Below are 20,432 nucleotides of genomic sequence, written 5' to 3'. Positions count from 1 at the left end.
TTTAATTTTAGTAGTAAAGTTAGTAGCTCGGGGCTAGTAGAAGCGTCTGCTCCTACTCGTCGGCAGACCAGTCGGCAGACCAGTCGTGGTGGTGCGGCGGGGCGCGGCGCCGTGTCGACTAAGGATTCAAGCCAGATGGCGAATAGTTGTAGTAAAGTTGTATTTGTAGTAATTTAGTTTTCTAGCTGGGAGATGCGCCTAGCTCACGGCTAACTGGTGCTAGCTTCGGGACAGGGGTGTTAGCCACTATAGCCACTCGGTAGCAGCGGTGATCCGGTGCCAAGGTCCAGAGCTTACGGCAAGGATCCGGTGGAGTAGTGTGTTCTAGCCGTGTTTGGGTGGAGTCCGGGTGAACAACTGAGTAGGCTGGGAGGTGGGCCTCAGGGATAGCTTCGGTACTGGGTAACTCGGTGGGTGCTAGCTAGCTGTGAAGATCAGGAGTAATGGTCCAGGGATTACGGCAGGAATCCGACGTTGTAGTGGAGAGACAGTCCGTTACTGGTAGGCTGGCGAGTATTTTCCAGGCAAAATATATATATATATATATATAAAAAGGGCTGGTACCTGTGCAGAAGGTAAAGGTCGCTAGCAGTGACTAACAATTACTAAATAGCTTGTAGCTAATTAGCTGGTTAGCTTCTGATGGCTATGTGGTTCTTGCTATAAGGTCTAAAAAAAATAAAATAATAGCGGTTCCGTATCACATTGGGTGAGGCAGGTTACCGGAAGGTATAATTTAACAAAAATGGAGAAGAGATTGAAAATAAAATTGAAATATATACAAAAAAGACGAAAAAATACAAAAGTACAAGAGAGGACGAACAAAACATGTCTGCACTGCTACGCCATCTTGGATGATGGCGTAGAGAAGAAAATAAAACGTGAAATTAAGCAGGAATACGATCTTTTACTTTCGAAGAGAGCCAACAATTACATGATAAAGTCAAATAAAGCATATTACTTAATGGCAAATAGACCTGGTAAATATCTCACAGCTCAAGCAAAAAGAATACCAGTTATAATTTAAAAAGATAAACATACAAATGCATAAATTGGAAATAACGTGATTAATTACATTTTAGAAAGCGTCTCTGAAAATGTATATAAATCAGAATTAAACAACAGTTGGACAGATCCTATAGACTTCTTAGACTCAACAACCCTGAAGTGATTATCTCTGCTAAAAACAGAGATCACCCAAAAATAAATAGTATATACTGTTAAAACATTCACGTGGATAAAAGCACCAGGAATGGAAGGCTTTCCCATATAATTCTATTTAGCATTTTCGGACAAAATGAGCGCCCCTATTTACACAAAATAGCGCCCCTATTTACACATGAAAACAAACATGGCACTCAATTCAGTATTCAGTACTTCCTAGTTCCATGTATCAAACAGTTATTTCAGTTATATTAAAAGCAGGAAAATCTGGAGTTCCCTACTGATTATAGACCCATAAGTTTAATGGACTGGGACAATAAAATAATAACAAATGTGATAAACTAGGTGTATATGTGGGTCACTACTTCACACGAGAGCCATAATATCTTGTTTTTTAAATTAAAATGTGTTGTTTTTTGGCAAAAATACCTTCTGGAACATGTGAACTTTCATGTACCTTAATAACAAACTTGTATGCCATCTGAAAATACGAATAAAATAGTTAAATTACAAGCGTAGTTGGTTTAGCCACAGAAAAAGTCAGCAACCTTCCTGCTAGCCATGATTGGCTGAGATAATGAGTGGGCTAGACATGCCACTCAAGTTAAAGTGTACTGTTAGCTAACTAACTAATGCTAGCTGGCTGGCTAGCTAATGTTACGTGTTTGATCTTATTCATATCTCAGAGCCATTAGCTTGGCTAGTTATAGCCTAATGTTAGCTAGCTAACATTGAACCTGGTTGGTTAGCTACCTGCAGATTCATTCAGGGTAGTAACGTCATGAGTTGGATTTATGGTTTAGCTAGCTAGCCCAGCTAAACCATAAATCAAACTCATGACGTTACTACCCTGAATGAATCTGCAGGTAGCTAGCTAGCTAACAGTACACTTTAACTTGAAATGAAAACGACTGTCAAAATTAGAAACGTGTAATAATTGAAAATGTAGCTAGCTAGCTAGCCCAGCTAGCTACATTTTCAATTATTACACGTTTCTAATTTTGACAGTCGTTTTCATTTCAAGTTAAAGTGTACTGTTAGCTAGCTAGCTAATGTTAGCTGGCTGGCTCGCTAGCTAATGTTATGTGTATGATCTTAATATTTGTATCTCAGAGCCATTCGCTTGGCTAGTCATAGCCTAATGTTAGCTAGCTAACATTGAACCTGGTTGGTTAGCTACCTGCAGATTCATGCAAGGTAGTAACATCATGAGTTGTGATTATGGTTCATTGTTTAGCTAGCTAGCTAGCTACATGTCTTAACAAAAGACTCTACTATGCAAGTGTCAATTTTAATAGAATGTGTAACGCTCGTCGTCAGAAGGAGTGGACCAAAGCACAGCGTGGTAAGTGTTCATGATTTCATTTAATATCAAAAACACTCAAACAAAGTAACAAAATGAAAAAGTGAACAGTTCTGTCAGGTGCAGACATTAAACTTGTAGGAAAACCATCAAATGGATCACTAATTCCTTTGACCTTACACAGCTAGTTAAAGGGCCAACCAGGGTGACTTGTTGCTCTAAAACACAGATTGATTCAGTGTTCAGTAATAAACCAGAGAGAGTGACTAAATCATTCAATATGGTTACTGGGCTATCTGATCATAATCTGACACTTATGGCCAGAAAGCTGTCTTAGAGCAGGTTTAACCTCTCTACTGTTAGAAAGCCAAATCAACTAAGAATACCTAAGAGTGAATTAAACTATTTTGAAAACACAATTAAGGGAATTAACTGGAATGATCTCTTGTCCTATACAGACGTGGAAGCTGATAGTCAGGTTTTTCTATCCACAATCCAGACTACAATAAATGGTTTCCTAAAGAAAATCAAATCCAAACCTGGCCAAAGAGCACTCTTCCTTGGCTAAATTGAGAAATCTGGAAATTGATGAAAGAACGAGATTATGCTCTAAAAATAGCCCTAAGATCCAAATTAGAGCATGACAGACGTAGGTTTACCATGTTGAGAAATAAGGTGATGAAAGAAATCAGACAGGCCAAAGCAAACTTTTTTATTAACATAATTGGTGAAGCAAAGGGAAATTCTAAATTGATCTGGGAGAATCTAAAAAAGGGAAAGACCATAGTAACACTACAAAAATACTAGAAATCATGGTGAATAACAATCTAACACAGGATGCAGTCGAAATAGCAATAGCCTTCAATTCCTACTTTATTGACTCTGTCAGGGTACGGACACAGAACCCCTCCACTGGTTTCTTGGGATCAGTGCTAGTAAATGACATTCAACCTGTCTTCATCATAAGGGAGGTTTCTGAGTCAAAGGTGAACAAGGTGATTAGCTCACTAAAGAACTCTAAAGCCAAAGATGTGTTTGGGCTGGACTCTACCTTTCTTAAAAAATACAAAGAGTCACTCATTGGCCCCATTACTAAGGTCACCAACACATCTATTGGTCTCTGGGTGTTTCCAAGGGTATGGAAGTCGGCCATAATAAAGGCCATCTTTAAATCGTGCAACCCTGCTGACGTGAGTAACTACAGGCCCATTAGTATACTACCTGTGGTATCAAAGGTTGTTGAAAAGTGTGTAGCAGAACAACTGATTGCCCACCTCAACAACAGCCCCTTCACATTACACTCCATGCAGTTTGGCTTCAGAGCGAAACACTCTACAGAAACGGCCAACTGCTTTCTTCTGGAAAATGTGAAGTCCAAGATGGACAATGGGGGCGTTGTTGGGGCTGTGTTTCTGGACCTAAGGAAGGCTTTTGATACTGTTAACCATGAGATTCTCATTTCAAAATTGTCCAAGTTCAACTTTTTTGGAGCTGCCTCTCGGGTTTCCATGCTAGCCGTGTCCCCTCGTATCGTCGCCGTTCCTTCCTTCGCTGTTTCCATCTATTTCCATGGCAGGGTCTTGTCCCCTGCCATAACCTCCTCCCAGGTCCAGGATTTCCTCCACTCTCTTTTCTCCTGGGCCCAGGATCCCTGCTCCTCTTGAACACGCTGCTTGGTCCTTTTTTGGTGGGTAGTTCTGTAACGCTCGTCGTCAGAAAGAGTGGACCAAAGCGCAGCGTGGTAAGTGTTCATGATTTTATTTAATATCAAAAACACTCGAACAAAGTAACAAAACAAAAAAGCGAACAGTTCTGTCAGGTGCAGACACTAAACAGAAAATAACTACCCACAAATGAAAGAGGGAAAAGGGACTGCCTAGGTATGATTCCCAATCAGAGACAACGATAGACAGCTGCCTCTGATTGGGAACCACACTCGGCCAAAAACAAAGAAATAGAAAACATAGAAATAAAGAAACTAGAATGCCCACTCTAGTCACACCCTGGCCTAACCAAAATAGAGAATAAAAATCTCTATGGCCAGGGCGTGACACACTGCGACAATTGTTAGCTTGGGTGCTTGACTGCTATTGTTTGGTCAGAACACTCGGATCAACCCTTAAAGAGATTGGTGGAGCTAAAGGTTAAGAGGGTGTGAACGATTCTAAATGTGTGTAGACAAAGAAGAGCTCTCCAGTAGTAGTAGCAAAATATTCAAAGACCATTTTCTCAAAAGTGAGGTTACAAGTTTATCAACTTTCAAAGCAGAATTACTTTCCCATTGTTCCTCAAATGCAGTGTATGATATACCATTTTGTAGCTCTGAGTCTCTGCTTTTATCCAATGTAAAAAGCACAATTTCAAATTTTGCAACATAAGACCGGATCATGGCAGTCGGTCACAAATCTTATAAGCAATAGACTGTCAAAAGTCTTACCAGAATTTATACATATCAATCAAACAGGGTTTATTAAAAATAGACACTTACAAACAAATACAAGAATATATTTCAATTTAATATAATATGCAAAAAAACAAGATATAGGTTTATCAATAATGGATGTTGATGCCAAAAGACTTTTGGCGGTCTTGAATGGCCTTTTCTATTAAAAACTTTGGAAGCTTTCAATTTTCCTGCTGAAATAATTCATTTAATACAAATATTATAGAAAATGTCCTAAAGCAAAAATATACACAAATTATATATTATCTGATGAAATTGCTTTAGAAAGTGGCACAAGACAGGGATGTACCCTCTCCCCCCTCCTGTTTGCACTGGCACTTGAACCTCTTGCAGAAAGAATTAGACATGGAACAAACATATCGGGTATCAGTGTTTGTAAACATGAATATGAACTAAACATATTTGCAGATGAACTCCTGATATACCTGACCAATATTGAAAACTAAATGCCCCCTTGGTATATTTTCAGAATACTCAAAAATATCAGGATATAAAACTAATCTGGAAAAAAACAAAATAATAGTCATAGGAAAAAGAAATAGAATAACTCACAATCTACAGCAATCCTTTAAGTGTACCACAAAAAATATAAAAAACTTAGGTGACAACAAACAAATATATAACTTACTTAACAATATGTGACCGACCGGCTCAATTCGGTCTTATGTAGCAAAATTTGAATATATATATATTTTTTTTACATTGGATAAAAGTAGAGACTCAGAGCTAGAAAATTGTATATCATACACTACAGCTGAGGAACAATGAGAAAGTAATTCTGCTTTGAAAGTTGATAAACTTGTAACCTCACTTTTGAGAAAAATGGCCCTTGAATGTTTTGGTAAACCTTACTGGAGAGCTCTTCTTTGTCTACACCCATTCAGCATCGATCACACCCTCTTAAACGTTAGCCCCACCCATCTCTTTAAGGATTCACATGTGAGGCCACGTACTAACAAACCAAAGATTTCTAGACTAAAGGCTGGTTTAAACTATGGGTGTGTTCGTAAATTCAATCTGGACTGTGCTCAGAGTGCATTCATAAATTCAGAGCATTTCGCTCTCGGAGCGTTCAGAGCGCACACTGGACACTCTGGCCGAGAAGTAAGGTTGTTCCAAGCGTTCTGACCTAACAACAGCAGTGAAGAACACAAACTAACTGGCTAACGTTGGCTAGCTACTTCCAGAGACAAATGAGAGAACAGCTCACTCTGACCATTTTACTCACCCTGGCAGAGCTGGTTAGGCTGTTTTTATGTTATCTAGAGCGTTGGTGACTGTAACTGTGCTGCTGGCAACAATTTAATTACGCTTTTTTGTTGACGTTTACTGACACCGGCCATATTCAACGGGTGTTGAGCGTTTGTAAATTTGTCAGTTATTCTGCACTCTGGCACACTCAGATGAGAGTGCTCTGAAATCGGAGTAAATTGCCAGAGCGAATTTACCATCTATGTCTATCGACAGTTGTTGCAGTGACATCATGAACATTCTATTGAAATGGTTACTTGCATAGTAGTGGAGTCTTTTGTTTAGTCATGTAGCTAGCTAGCTAAACAATGAACCATAATCTCAACTCTTAACATTACTACCATGCATGAATCTTCAGGTAGCTAACCAACCAGGTTCAATGGTAGCTAGCTGGCTAACTTTAGGCTATAGCTAGCAATGCAAATGGCTCTGAGATACGAATAATATTACTACACAGATCATACACATAACGTTAGCTAGCTAGTATGCTTTAACTTGAAATGAAAACAACTTTTTGACAAAATTAGAAACGTGTAATATCTGAAAATGTAGCTTAGACATCTGTATGCATGGGTGGACGCTTCTCCCTCTCTGTCACGGATGCCATGGTTGCCCTAAATTTGAAGTAATCCGGAGACAGGTGTTTTATACAACAGCCTTCTGTGTGTTCTCTTTTTGACTTCCTCTACACATTTGCAATCAAATGCCAGAATTATCTCCATCTCCTTAGTTATCATTCTCTAATTCCATCCGGTATTCCACTGATTTCAAATCTCGGTCCTCCAGAAAGTGGAGAGCAACAGTTTTGCAGTTCTACTATGTGATACCTTTAAAAAAGGCAGCGTTAGAAAGGATTACCTACATATACTGACCAGCTCATGTTATAGACAGACGCGTGCAACCTGCAAGACTAATCCGAACTCATCTCTCGGCATGTCCAGCCCCCCATTATCTCAGCCAATCATGGCTAGCGGGAATGTTCCTCACTTTTTCCGTAGCTAAACTAACTAGGCTCATAATTTAACTATTTTTATTCATATTTCCAGATAGCATACAAGTTTGTAATTAAGGGACATGAAAGTTCATATGTTCCAGAAGGCATTTCTGCCCCAAAAAATACGCATTTTGATTTAAAAAATGTTTACGTTCAAATGGCTCTCCTACCCCAGTTTCCTGAAACGAGTCACATATGAAAGCAGATTTAATTAAATGGTACACTCTTCCCATAAATCTTACAGGTAAGTATAAGCCTCTTCAGAATGTAATGGAATGTATTTATTTTTGGTAATACCAATTACCCCACCGAAGATATTCTTTAAAAAAGTATACCCGGTCATAGAATAAAAAAGAAAGTTTTACATCTTCCTAAGTGTGAGGGAGTTTTTAACCTTCCAGACTTGGAATTGTATCAGCTCACTACCCAAGGCTTTTACTTGTGACATATAGTTAAATGCACTAAAGGGGAACAATCGGTACATGTTGAAGATGCTCATGCTCATCCCCAGAATCTTTTTATTTTCAAAGGATAAAGCTAAGAACGTTAACAACTTCATAGTTAAGAACACTATAACAATATGGAAGAAAAATACACTTATTCTACAAGAACAAATATCACTCCCTAAAAACACAACCCCTACGGAACAATCCTTGGATAGCTTTTCAGAATTCACCAATAAATTGGTCCACATGGAAAACTAAAGGCATAGATACCGTAAATGACTTGGTAACAGGAAATACATTTATTTCCATGATAGAATAAAAAATCTATTTTGGTCTGACCAATGTAGATATTTTCAAATCGATGCAACTTAAAAGTTACATATCACAATTTTTTTTATTTTAAATCTTTTGGACATCAGAGCAACCTTGAGGGAATCTTATTTGAGTCAGAAAGAGATGTTCACATGATAGGTAAGACATACAAAATCTTACAGAGAGCATAACCAATTAATTAGAAAAAATATAAACTATTGGAACCAAGACTTAAAAATAACTGATGTTGGCACAAGATTGAGGGAATGTTGGAGCATTACTAATGAAATTACAGTTAACGAAAATGTAAACTTAATCCAGTATAAACTATTGTATAGAATGAATTTATTATACAAGAGACAAAATAAAAATTCTACAGCACAATGGCAGAGTCATATCTTAAGTGTAAAACTAACAATGACTCTGTAACGGCAGATTTCCTCCACTTCGTCAGAAGAGGAGGTGTAGGGATCGGACCAAGACGCAGAGTGGAAAGTGGTCATTATTTAATGAACGAAAACTGAACATTTACAAAAACAACAAACGTGACCAAACCGAAAACAGTCCCGTGTGGCACGAACACTGACACGACATACAAACACCCACAAACACACACGTGAACCCCGGCTGCCTAAGTATGATTCTCAATCAGGGACAACGATTGACAGCTGCCTCTGATTGAGAATCATACCAGGCCGAACGCACAAAACCCCAACATAGAAAACAACACATAGACAACCCATTCAAATCACGCCCTGACCATACTAAATAAATACAAAACAAGAGAAAACAGGTCAGGAACGTGACAGACTCAATAATCCATGCTTTCTAGGAATGCTATGAAGTCCAAAAGTAATGGGCAGAGCTATAAAGTTGGCTGTCATAAGTATTACAATGTAAATGTACTTTTAATCTGTCTGCAAATTTCAAGACATGGCATATGGGGGTATAGTGAGATACCCAATGGGCTGATTCTCTTCTCATCACTCATCTTGAAAAAAATGTATACATAGGCGACTGAGAAAAACAAATCTGTACAATTTAAGGCCATGTGGCAAACAATAATGCAGGCACTAGGGAAGGGAGTGTGAGCATGCGGATCCAGGCTGATGAGATGTAGTCGTTGTTTGTGTGCATCTGTAAATCAATGTTTGCATGTGTATGTTTGTACCTAGTGTTGGAAAAAATATGAAAAATTGAATAGTATAAATTTAAAAAAGAAATGGAAACAAAAAGATTCTCGTGGGGAGGTTGATCATGTGAAAGTTCAGATAAAGTCTGAGCTGTTTGATCATAACAAGCAAAGACATGAGCAAGCAGCTCTTTGCTCATGCATAAGATATGTCAAAGCACTTAGAAAGCTGAATATTTCATGTGTTGCAAAGAGTAGTTGTTTTTGGCTCAAATTCTTTAAAGTTTACTGTTTCTGCTATTGCTTCAAATATCCATCAATTCATCATTCTCATTGTGCATTTGATATGTATTTTCTCACTGTATGTATAATGGTTAGCACAACAATGCTTACAGGTATGTTTTCCCAGACTCATTGGTATTTTCTCTCTCCTTTTCCCCCTGTGCAGCAGTGGCCCCTGAAGCAGTCCCTCAGTAAGTCCCTGTGCAGGGATAGCCACTGGAAATGCCTGCTCCTGTCCCTACTCATGTACGGCTGCGTGGGGGCCATGACCTGGTGCCACGTGACCAAGGTGACGCGGCTTTCCTTCGACAGTGCCTACAAGGTCAAGTCAATGATGTATCACGAAAGCCCTTGCTCCAACGGATACATCTACATTCCTGTGGCCTTCATGGTCATGCTATACGTGGTCTACCTGGTGGAGTGCTGGCACTGCCGCACCCACAACGCACTGCTGTACAAGGTGGACTTGGAGAGTGTGGGTGAGCGCATCGGGCGCATGCAGCAGGCCACACCCTGCATCTGGTGGAAGGCCATCAGCTATCATTACGTGCGGCGCACACGGCAAGTGACGCGCTACCGTAACGGCGATGCCTACACCACCACGCAAGTGTATCATCAGCGTGTCAACACGCACGTGGCCGAGGCGGAGTTTAACTACGGCAACTGCGGCGTGAAGGACATCTCCAAGCAGCTGCAGGGCCTGGACAGCTTCCCCGTCACCAAGCTGAGGTTCACCAAGTGCTTTAGCTTTGCCAATGTGGAGTCGGAGAACTCCTACCTAACCCAGCGGGCCCGCTTCTTCACCGAGAACGAGGGCCTGGACGACTACATGGAGGCCCGCGAGGGCATGCACCTGAAGAATGTAGACTTTAAGGAGTATATGATTGCCTTTTCGGACCTGGACCACCTGCCCTGGTACGTGTCCAACTACGTGTTCTGGGCAGCCGCTGCCTTCACCTTCTCCTGGCCGCTGCGTGTACTGACCGAGTACCGCACAGCCTACCTCCACTACCATGTGGAGAAGCTGTTCGGCTTCGACTATGTCCCTGTCACACCGTCCGAGGAGCGACCATACTGCCACCACATCCCTAGGGTCAACACCATCGATTGCACCGAGCTGGAGTGGCACATCCGCTCCAACCAGCAGCTGGTGCCCAGCTATTCTGAGGCTGTTCTCATGGACCTTGCTCAGCTCTCCTCAGGTGGCGACAGCAATGCCAACACCTACTCGGTGTGCGGCAGCTATGGCAGCTACCAGCAGAACTGCGAGCGCTGCCCCCGCACCATCAGCAGCTCATCCATCTTCTCGCGCAGTGCTCTGAACATCTGCAACGGGACTAGCCCACACATCCCCTTCAGCGCCAGCCGTTTCTCATTGTCGCGGCTCTACGGTTCGCGGCGCAGCTGCTTGTGGCGGAGCAGCGGCAGCCTCAATGAGACGTCGTGCCCCACAGAGAGCACGCGCTGCCTGACATCGTCGGACCAGCCAACTAGTGAGGAGAACCCACCGGACTACCAGGACGCACTCTACTTCCCCGTGCTCATTGTGCACCGCAACGAGGGCTGCCTGAACCATTCGCTGCACATGAACGGATCCTGCGTGGAGACCACCCTAACTCCCACCTAGTCTAGACCTGAACAAGGAATGTAATGTCACTGTCCTTTCTGCTGGAGGTTGATGACTGAATAGTAGATCTTCTTTTCCCTTCCAGGGAAGGCTTATATGGATCTATTTTCCCCCCCAATTAGACCACAGAACGACACACCACAGGCATTCCGGACCCCTTCCAGACCTCTTTCAACACAGTTTGTCAAAGACAAACTCCACACAGTACTGGATTAAATGCACCTTTTGGATGCTCACTCCACCTTTCCAATACCTTCCCTTGTAGCCCAGCCCATCTCAAATGATGTCCTCCAATGATATGTTCATCGTAGTAAGTAATAGACAATGTAACTATCTCAAAGATTGTTTGAAAAAACGACATTCACAAGCATAGTCAGTCTGAGACAAATGGACTTAGTGTTCTGAGAATGATGTTGCACAGCACCACCATTCTGGACCAATCACAATGCTCTGTTCATATCAGTTCATGCTAGCTTCCACATTACCTATAAATAGAGAATATGTGTAAGCAAGGTACACTAACAGACATTTGGACTAAGAAAAAACTCCAACTTAAATCATAGTGCATTTTGTGCAACTTTAATGAGAACATCTGTTTGTGATGTTGGATTAAATTGATGAAATTGGTTATTTTGTGAGAGGCTTAGAAGGGATATCTTGTGACTGAAAATCCCGACACAGCTCAACAGTAGAGGCCTCCATTGGAGTTGACTCATAAGTGGGGCGTGAACTTAAGGAACATAAACAATATTTATTCAAGCCTTAGAGAGCAATTTGGAGATGGCAAGGAAAACCATCACACCACACAAATTATTGAAAGCAGGAAAAGTTGAAAACAATCAGACCTTTCCTCCCCCGTAAATGCATTTCTGGCCATTTTAAAAATGTTGCTGCATGTATCAAAGTAAATTCAGACAGTCTATAATTCATTTTCCCTCGAGCTCATGGTTCTCAATTCAAACATTAAAATCTAAACGCATTTGGGGCTATGGAATGGTGTATTTGTTTGTTTCGAGGTCAACAAGTTTTTCTGGAATTAATGCTCTTTCATGATGATGATGGGAGATACAGTAGATACAACATTCACTTAATTAGCAACAGGAGTAAAATATCACAGGATGCAATGATATTCCCACTTCCTGACCCTCTAAATATAGCAACATAGTCAGAGCCATTAATAATTTAGTACAGAAGGACTAAAGGACACAAGGACTTCAAACTGAATCCATGAGAGAAGTCTTTCATCACATCATGTTCCTTACTCTTAATATTACTGTGTCACTCTTCACTTAATTTTAATATATTTCTGATTAAATAATACATCAGCTGTCAATAATAACCTCAGCATGTCCCCTATTTTCAATTACTATTCTTTCTCAAAATAATTTTTATTATGCATACAATAATTTGCTTCAAACTACCTCTTATTTGTTTAGGGATTTAAGTGCCTGACTGTGGGTCCTTTAAACCTTAAATTTGGCTTAAAAAAACACCTAAACAACATACAGTACCAGTCAAAAGTTTGAACACACCTACTCATTCAAGTGCTTTTCTTTCTTTCTTTTATTAGAATAGTGAATAGATCAGACCTATGAAATAACACATACGGAATCATGTGGTAACCAAAAAAGTGTTAAACAAATCAAAATATATATTATGTTTGAGTAGCCACCCTTTGCCTTGATGACAGCTTTGCACACTCTTGGATTTCTCCCAACCAGCTTCATGAGGTAGTCACCTGGAATGCATTTCAATTAACAGGTGTGCCTTGTTAAAAGTTAATTTGAGGAATTTCTTTCCTTCTTAATGTGTTTGAGCCAGTTGTGTTGTGACATGGTTGCGGTGGTATACAGAAGATATACCACCCCAAATCCATATTATGGCAAGAACAGCTCAAATAAGCAAAGAGTAACGACAGTCCATCATTACTTTAAGACATGAAGGCCAGTCAATCTGGAAAATGGCAAGAACTTTAAGTTTCTTCAAGTGCAGTTGCAAAAACCATCAAGCATTATGATGAAACTGGTTCTCATGAGGACCGCCACAGGAAAGGAAGACCCAGAGTTACCTCTGCTGTAGAGGATAAGTTCATTAGAGTTAGCTACACCTCAGATTGCAACCCAAATAAATGTTTCACAGAGTTCAAGTAACAGACACATCTCAACATCAACTGTTCCGAGGAGACTGTGTGAATCAGGCCTTCATGGTTGAATTGCTGCAAAGAAACCACTACTAAAAGGACAACAATAAGTTCAATAAAGGTTCAATAAAAAAATATAAATAATAAGAAGAGACTTGCTTGGGCCAAGAAACACGAGCAATGGACATTAGACCGGTGGAAATCTGTCCTTTGGTCTGATAAATCCAAATTTTAGATTTTTGGTTCCAACCGCCGTGTCTTTGTGAGATGCAAAGTAGGTGAATGGATGATCTCCACATGTGTGGTTCCCACCGTGAAGTATGGAGGAGGAGCTGTGACGTGTCGGGGTGCGGCCATACACCATCCCATCTGGTTTGCGCTTAGTGGGACTATCGTTTGTTTTTCAACAGGACAATGACCCAAAACACACCTCCAGGCTGTGTAAGAGAAGAATTGAGATGGTTTGGGATGAGTTAGACCGCAGAGTGAAGGAAAAGCAGCCAACAAGTGCTCAGTATATGTGGGAACTCCTTCAAGATTGTTGGAAAAGCATTCCTCATGATGTTGGTTGAGAGAATGCCAAGAGTGTGCAAAGCTGTCATTAAGGCAAAGGGTGGCTACTTTGAAGAATCTCAAATATAAAATATATTTTGATTTGTTTAACACTTTTGGTTACTACGTGACTCCATATGTGTTATTTCATAGTTTTGATGTCTTCACTATTACTCTACAATGTAGAAAATAGTACAAATAAAGAAAAACCCTTGAATGAGTAGGTGTGTCCAAACTTTTGACTGGTACTGTATCTCTCCTACCCATTCATACATCCAACAAACCAACCAACCAACCAGAAATAAACTTAGTAACAGATCAACTCAACATTCACTGTTGATAGCAATATACTGTATACTGTATTTTACTTCTAGTTTTCAGTGGCTTCTGATGAGACAGGACATCTAAGTGAGGCTGGCACCAATTATTCAAGATGTGCTTTGTCTATTGTTAGAAAAAGCAGGCTAACAAGCTGGACCACATGCTGATGCCTATCAGCCATCACAGAGATCTAAAATAGATTATGGCCTGTGTTCAAACACGGATAATGTCAGCTCTAATAATATACCATGAGGATTTTTGAAGATCTGAGAATAAGCATAATCACAACTGATCTCATTTTCTATGTACGAATATCTAATTTCCACTATAATTTTTTTCAAGGAAAGCCCAGGCATAAACCACATTTGCATGACCTTTTGCAAGACATGTAAATAATATTTGTAAAAAAGTTCAATAAACGTGTACAGAACCAATATATAAACTACACAGAAAGGGTGCTCAGCTCATAAACTGGAAAATCCAACAAACCCACTGCCCCCAGTCCCCTAAAACATCAATATAATATTATGGTTTTGAAGGTAGCAGTCAAAGGGTTTTGTTGCTGTGATCAACATAAAGCTTACCTAAGAAGCTGGAGTCAATAAGGCCCAGGATAAGAGCTAAGCTGATAGCCAGTCAGTCAACCTTGGCATAACCCTGGTGAATTCAGGGGGGTGTGCCGGCAGAGCTCAGTAATCTATGCCCAGGGCGTCACGCTTACAATTCATAAATCGTTATTAGATCAATACATCAAGGGTAGATTCTCACTTCTTGGTCTCCTACTGACAATTTCATTTCTTACCTCAGAAATGACAAGCATTATCTGCTGGTGTTGTTATGTGATTGGATTGACTGGACTGATCACTTAAAGACATGCTCCAGAACTTTGGTGACTAGTAAGTCTTTTTTTAAACTCCCGCTTCGGACTGAATGTGTCAATGTGTAGTTCAAACATGCATAATCTACAGGCAGAATTACTGGCTTACCTCTTTGCCAAAATAATCCCTATTTTGAAAGCGACTGTTTACTGGAAGCTGTGCAGCGCTATTTACCCTACATTTTCTCCCACGTGGGACAGCCCCCTAGCAATTCCAGTTCCAGCTAATTAGCTTTACCTACAAAATTAGACATATTTTGTGAAATCTGGTAATTCATTTATTTATTTATTTTATTTAACCTTTATTTAACCAGGTAGGATAGTTGAGAACAAGTTCTCATTTGCAACTGCGACCTGGCCAAGATAAAGCAAAGCAGATCGACACATACAACAACACAGAATTACACATGGAATAAACAAACATACAATCAATAATACAGTAGAATAATCTATATACAGCATGTGCAAATGAGGTAGGATAAGAGAGGTAAGGCAATAAATAGGCTATGGTGGCAAATTAATTACAATATAGCAATTAAACACTGGAACGGTAGGATGTGCAGAAGATGAATGTGCAAGTTTAGATACTGGGGTGCAAAGGAGCAAGATAAATAAATAAATACAGTTTGGGGATGAGGTAGATTGGATGGGCTAATTACAGATGAGCTATGTACAGGTGCAGTGATCTGTGAGATGCTCTGACAGCTGGTGCTTAAAGCTAGTGAGGTAGGTAAGAGTCTCCAGCTTCAGAGATCTTTGCAGTTTGTTCCAGTCAATGGTAGCAGAGAACTGGAAGGAGAGGCAGCCAAAGGAAGAATTGGCTTTGGGGGTGACCATTGAGATATACCTGCTGGAGCGTGTGCTACGGGTGGGTGCTGCTATGGTGACCAGTGACCTGAGATAAGGTGGGGCTTTATCTAGCAGAGACTTGTAGATGACCTGGAGCCAGTGGGTTTGGTGACGAGTATGAAGCGAGGGCCCGCCAACGAGAGCACACAGGTCGCAGTGGTGGGTAGTATATGGGGCTTTGGTGACAAAACGGATGACACTGTGATAGACTGCATCCAATTTGTTGAGTAGAGTGTTGGAGGCTATTTTGTAAATGACATCGCCGAAGTCGAGGATTGGTAGGATGGTCAGTTTTACTAGGGTATGTTTGGCAGCATGAGTGAAGGATGCTTTGTTGCGAAATAGGAAGCCGATTCTAGATTTCATTTTGGATTGGAGATGTTTAATGTGAGTCTGGAAGGAGAGTTTACAGTCTAACCAGACACCTAGGTATTTGTAGTTGTCCACATATTCTAAGTCAGAACCGTCCAGCGTAGTGATGCTGGACGGGCGGGCAGGTGCGGGCTGCGATCGGTTGAAGAGCATGCATTTAGTTTTACTTGCATTTAAGAGCAGTTGGAGGCCACGGAAGGAGAGTTGTATGGCATTGAAGCTCATCTGGAGGTTAGTTAATACAGTGTCCAACGAAGGGCCAGAGGTATACAGAATGGTGTCATCTGCGTAGAGGTGGATCAAAGAATCACCAGCAGCGAGAGCGACATCATTGATGTTTACAGAGAAGAGAGTCGGCCTGAGAATTGAACCCTGTGGCACCCCCATAGAGACGGCCAGAGGTCCGGACAACATGCCCTCCGATTTGACATACTGAACTCTATCGGAGAAGTAGTTGGTGAACCAAGCGAGGCAATCATTTGAGAAACCAAGTCTGTTGAGTCTGCCAATAAGAATGTTGTGATTGACAGAGTCGAAAACCTTAGCCAGGTCGATGAATACGGCTGCACAGTGATGTCTCTTATCGATGGCGGTTATGATATCGTTTAGGACCTTGAGCGTGGCTGAGGTACACCCATGATCAGCTCTGAAACCAGATTGCATAGCGGAGAAGGTACGGTGAGATTCGAAATGGTCGGTAATCTGTTAACATGGCTTTCGAAGACCTTAGAAAGGCAGGGTAGAATAGATATAGGTCTGTAGCAGTTTGGGTCTAGAGAGTCTCCCCCTTTAAAGAGGGGGATGACCGCGGCAGCTTTCCAATCTATGGAAATCTCAGACAAAACGAAAGAGAGGTTGAACAGGCTAGTAATAGAGGTTGCAATAATTTTAGAAAGAGAGGGTCCAGATTGTCTAGCCCTGCTGATTTGTAGGGGTCCAGATTTTGCAGCTCTTTCAGAACATCGGCTATCTGGATATGGGTGAAGGAGAAGTGGGGGAGGTTTGGGCGAGTTGCTGTGGGGAGCGCAGGGCTGTTGACCGGGGTAGGGGTAGCCATGTGGAAAGCATGGCCAGCCGTAGAGAAAGGCTTATTGAAATTCTCAATTATTGTGAATTTATCGGTAGTGACAGTGTTTCCTAGCCTCAGTGCAGTGGGCAGCTGGGAGGAGGTGCTCTTATTCTCCATGGACTTTACAGTGTCCCAGAACTTTTTGGAGTTTGTTCTACAGGATGCAAATTTCTGTTTGAAAAAGCTAGCCTTAGCTTTCCTAACTGCCTGTGTATATTGTAATCATCTTATGAGCAATAACAAAAATAGCATTAACCATATACTGTTATATCTCTTGCAGGTGTAATATTGTTTCTTTCTCTTGATGTGTTTCTTCCTTATACCTATTACCTTTATAACGCTAGTTGCAACTTGCCACTGGAAATTGTAACTAGATGCAAAACAATGGGGTCTCACCTCATCTATAGCACATCTATGCAAGCCTTATAACTCAGGATTGTAGTCTGGATATCCACCTTAAGTTTGTCATATATTCTACCCCTTAACCTTGTATTATTATCCCTGTCTATCGATTTGATAGCGCTAGTTGATTGTTTCCCAGATAGAAGGCAGTAAGGGCTCGCTTAGGGCTGAAAAACAGCCGGAACCGGTCCTGTGCTTCTCCATATCCCATGATTTAAAAACCCATAAAGGGCTAAATTATTTTCAGCTGATACACATGTTCAAAGTCTCCAACTCAAGGAACTTCAGAGCACACCTAGACGTGTATTCATAAAGCTTCTCAGAGTAGGAGTGCTGATCTAGAATCAGTTTAGCCTTTTAGATCATAATGAATAAGATTATATGGTCAAGGGGGACCTGATCCTAGATCAGCACTCCTACTCTGAGAAGCTTTTTGAATACACTTCTAGGTGTGCTCTGAAGTTCCTTGAGTTGGAGACTTTGAACATGTGTATCAGCTGAAAATAATTTAGCCCTTTATGGGTTTTTAAATCATGGGATATGGAGAAGCACAGGACCGGTCCTGGCTGTTTTTCAGCCCTAGGTGAGGCAAAATAAAAATTGGCCCTCCTATACCCTGCAAATCTCGAATAGTCCCAGTAAGAAACATTTCATTGAAAAGACATCTAAAATAGGTATTTTCCAGACGTTGAAGTTAGGTTCATTTTAGGTTCTGAATGAAAGGTGAAAATATGTATTTTCCGGACGTTTAAAATATGTATTTTCTGGAGGTTGATATCAGGTTCATTTTCGGTTCTGAATTAACGTTTAAAATATGTATTTTCTGGAGGTTGATATCAGGTTAATTTTCAGTTCTGAATGAAAGTAGACGTCTATTTTTGTACCAAATCAAGGCCAGTCCAGACTGGACCAAATCTGAACCAAACATTGAGGTCTACGTTTTGGCCAAATCAAGGCTGGTTCAGGATAAACCAAATCTGAACCAAAGACTTCAGTGTCTGTTTGTGCTTACTGGGGTGTAGCTTACAGTGTCAGCCCACAATGGAATTTTATGAATGCCCATCCATGTGGTAGGCCTACCTTATTCCTGTGACTAATCAATTTGGCTATTTAAGTTCTGAATGTCAGTTCTGAATGTCAGATACACAAAATCTGCTACATGATTTATGTTAGGTACTGTTTTTACAGTATGTTGGTGGAACACCGCAGCGATGCGTCTCTCCAACAGCACCCTGGAGAGGCGCACTGGGAGTGGACTAACGAAATATATTGCGCCCCTGCCTTCGACAAAGTGGGCACTGCTTATCACAGGGCAGCATCAGCACTCACCTAAAAATCCCATATGCCACTGGTTGAGAGAAATTGTCATTGTTTTTGGGCAGAATTATGTGAGGTTTTATGTGTTGTTGGAGGTGCGTCTTGGTCAGTTTAACACTGTAACCATACTGATGCTCCTATAGCAGTCTAGATGGAAGTCACACATCATGGGAGGCAGAGTTCACTCACTCACAGAAAGTCATCTTTCTCATTAGCAGTCTTTAAGAGTTTTGATTAGTTCTTTTTTTAGATCCACTCCTATTATGTCTGAGATCGTTTGAAGTTTGGAAACAGCAGGTAGTGAAGCCCCAGAATTTTAGATTTCAATAATGGTGAATATGATTACATTACTGACATTACCGACTCAATAGTCCAATGCTCACTGACCAACCTCTCATCAATAAAAAAAAAGTTAAGATAATTTAGATATCTGATGGCTTCACTGTGATACATTATTGTGTACAAATAAGTGTTTACCAGTGCTATGTTTACTGACCATACAACAATAAATAGGATACAGCTCAAAAAAAGTGAAGGTGACAGGAAAATTCTGAAACATGAATAATGTTTCTCCACCACAGACTGTTAACATTTAACCCTTTGTCATATGTAACATGGAACTAGGCTTGCAAAATTCCAGAAACTTTCCTAAAATTCCCCAGGTTTTCAGAAATCCCAGTTGGAAGATTCCCATAAACAGGAAATCCAGAATCCAGGGCGGCAGGTAGCCTAGTGGTTAGAGTGTTGTACTAGTAACTGAAAGGTTGCCAGATCGAATCCCCGAGCTGACAAGGTAAAAATCTGTCATTCTGCCCCTGAACAAGGCAGTTAACCCACTAGGCCGTCATTGGAAATAAGAATTTGTTCTTAACTGACTTGCCTAGTTAAATAAAGGTAAAAAATAAATAAATAAAAATCCTCCAACCAGGATTTCTGGGAATTTTGGGACCATACATGAAACCCATTATCATGTGTACAAAGTGGAATAATAAGTAATATTACCGTATGTACTCTTACAACCAGAACGTTTTTGGGGCTCATCTTCTTATAATGTGTACAAAATGTTGTGACTTAAAAAGAGTGTTGCGGAATACATATTTTGTACTGTAAATAATATAGAGATACTAGGTTAGAAGGACTGTCGGGGTGCTAACATAAAATGTACTTGACAACAGGATAGTGTTTTGGTTTGCAGATCGAAAATCGATCCATTTCTACAGTACCAGTCAAATGTTTGGACACACCTACTCATTCAAGGGTTTTTCTTAATTTTTTGCTATTTTCTATACTGTAGGTTAATAGTGAAGACATCAAGACTATGAAATAACACATATGAAATCATATAGTAACTAAAAAAGTGTTAAACAAATCAAAATATATTTTAGATTCTTCAAAGTAGCCACCCTTCGCCTTGATGACAGCTTTGCACAGTCTTGGAATTCTCTCAACGAGCTTCACCTGGAATGCTTTTCCAACAGTCTTGAAGTTCCCACATATGCTGAGCACTTGTTGGCTGCTTTTCCTTCACTCTGCGGTCCAACTCATCCCAAACCATCTC

The 20,432-nt window shown here is 40.7% G+C and overlaps 1 protein-coding gene across 1 annotated transcript in view; it reads left to right on the top strand.

Annotated features, from left to right (window-relative positions):
* LOC139583210 (transmembrane protein 151B-like) overlaps positions 1–17,739 on the top strand; it is a 32,461-nt gene extending 14,722 nt beyond the window's left edge. Inside the window, exon 2 of the mRNA XM_071414043.1 lies at positions 9,515–17,739. Coding sequence (XP_071270144.1) covers positions 9,515–10,975 — 1,461 coding nt within the window. The 3' untranslated portion in view covers positions 10,976–17,739. The remainder of the gene's footprint in view (positions 1–9,514) is intronic.
* The last annotated feature ends 2,693 nt before the right edge of the window (positions 17,740–20,432 follow it).

Source organism: Salvelinus alpinus, chromosome 8, assembly GCF_045679555.1.
Source record: "Salvelinus alpinus chromosome 8, SLU_Salpinus.1, whole genome shotgun sequence".
NCBI lineage: Eukaryota > Metazoa > Chordata > Actinopteri > Salmoniformes > Salmonidae > Salvelinus > Salvelinus alpinus.
This window is presented reverse-complemented; position numbering and strand designations above follow the sequence as displayed.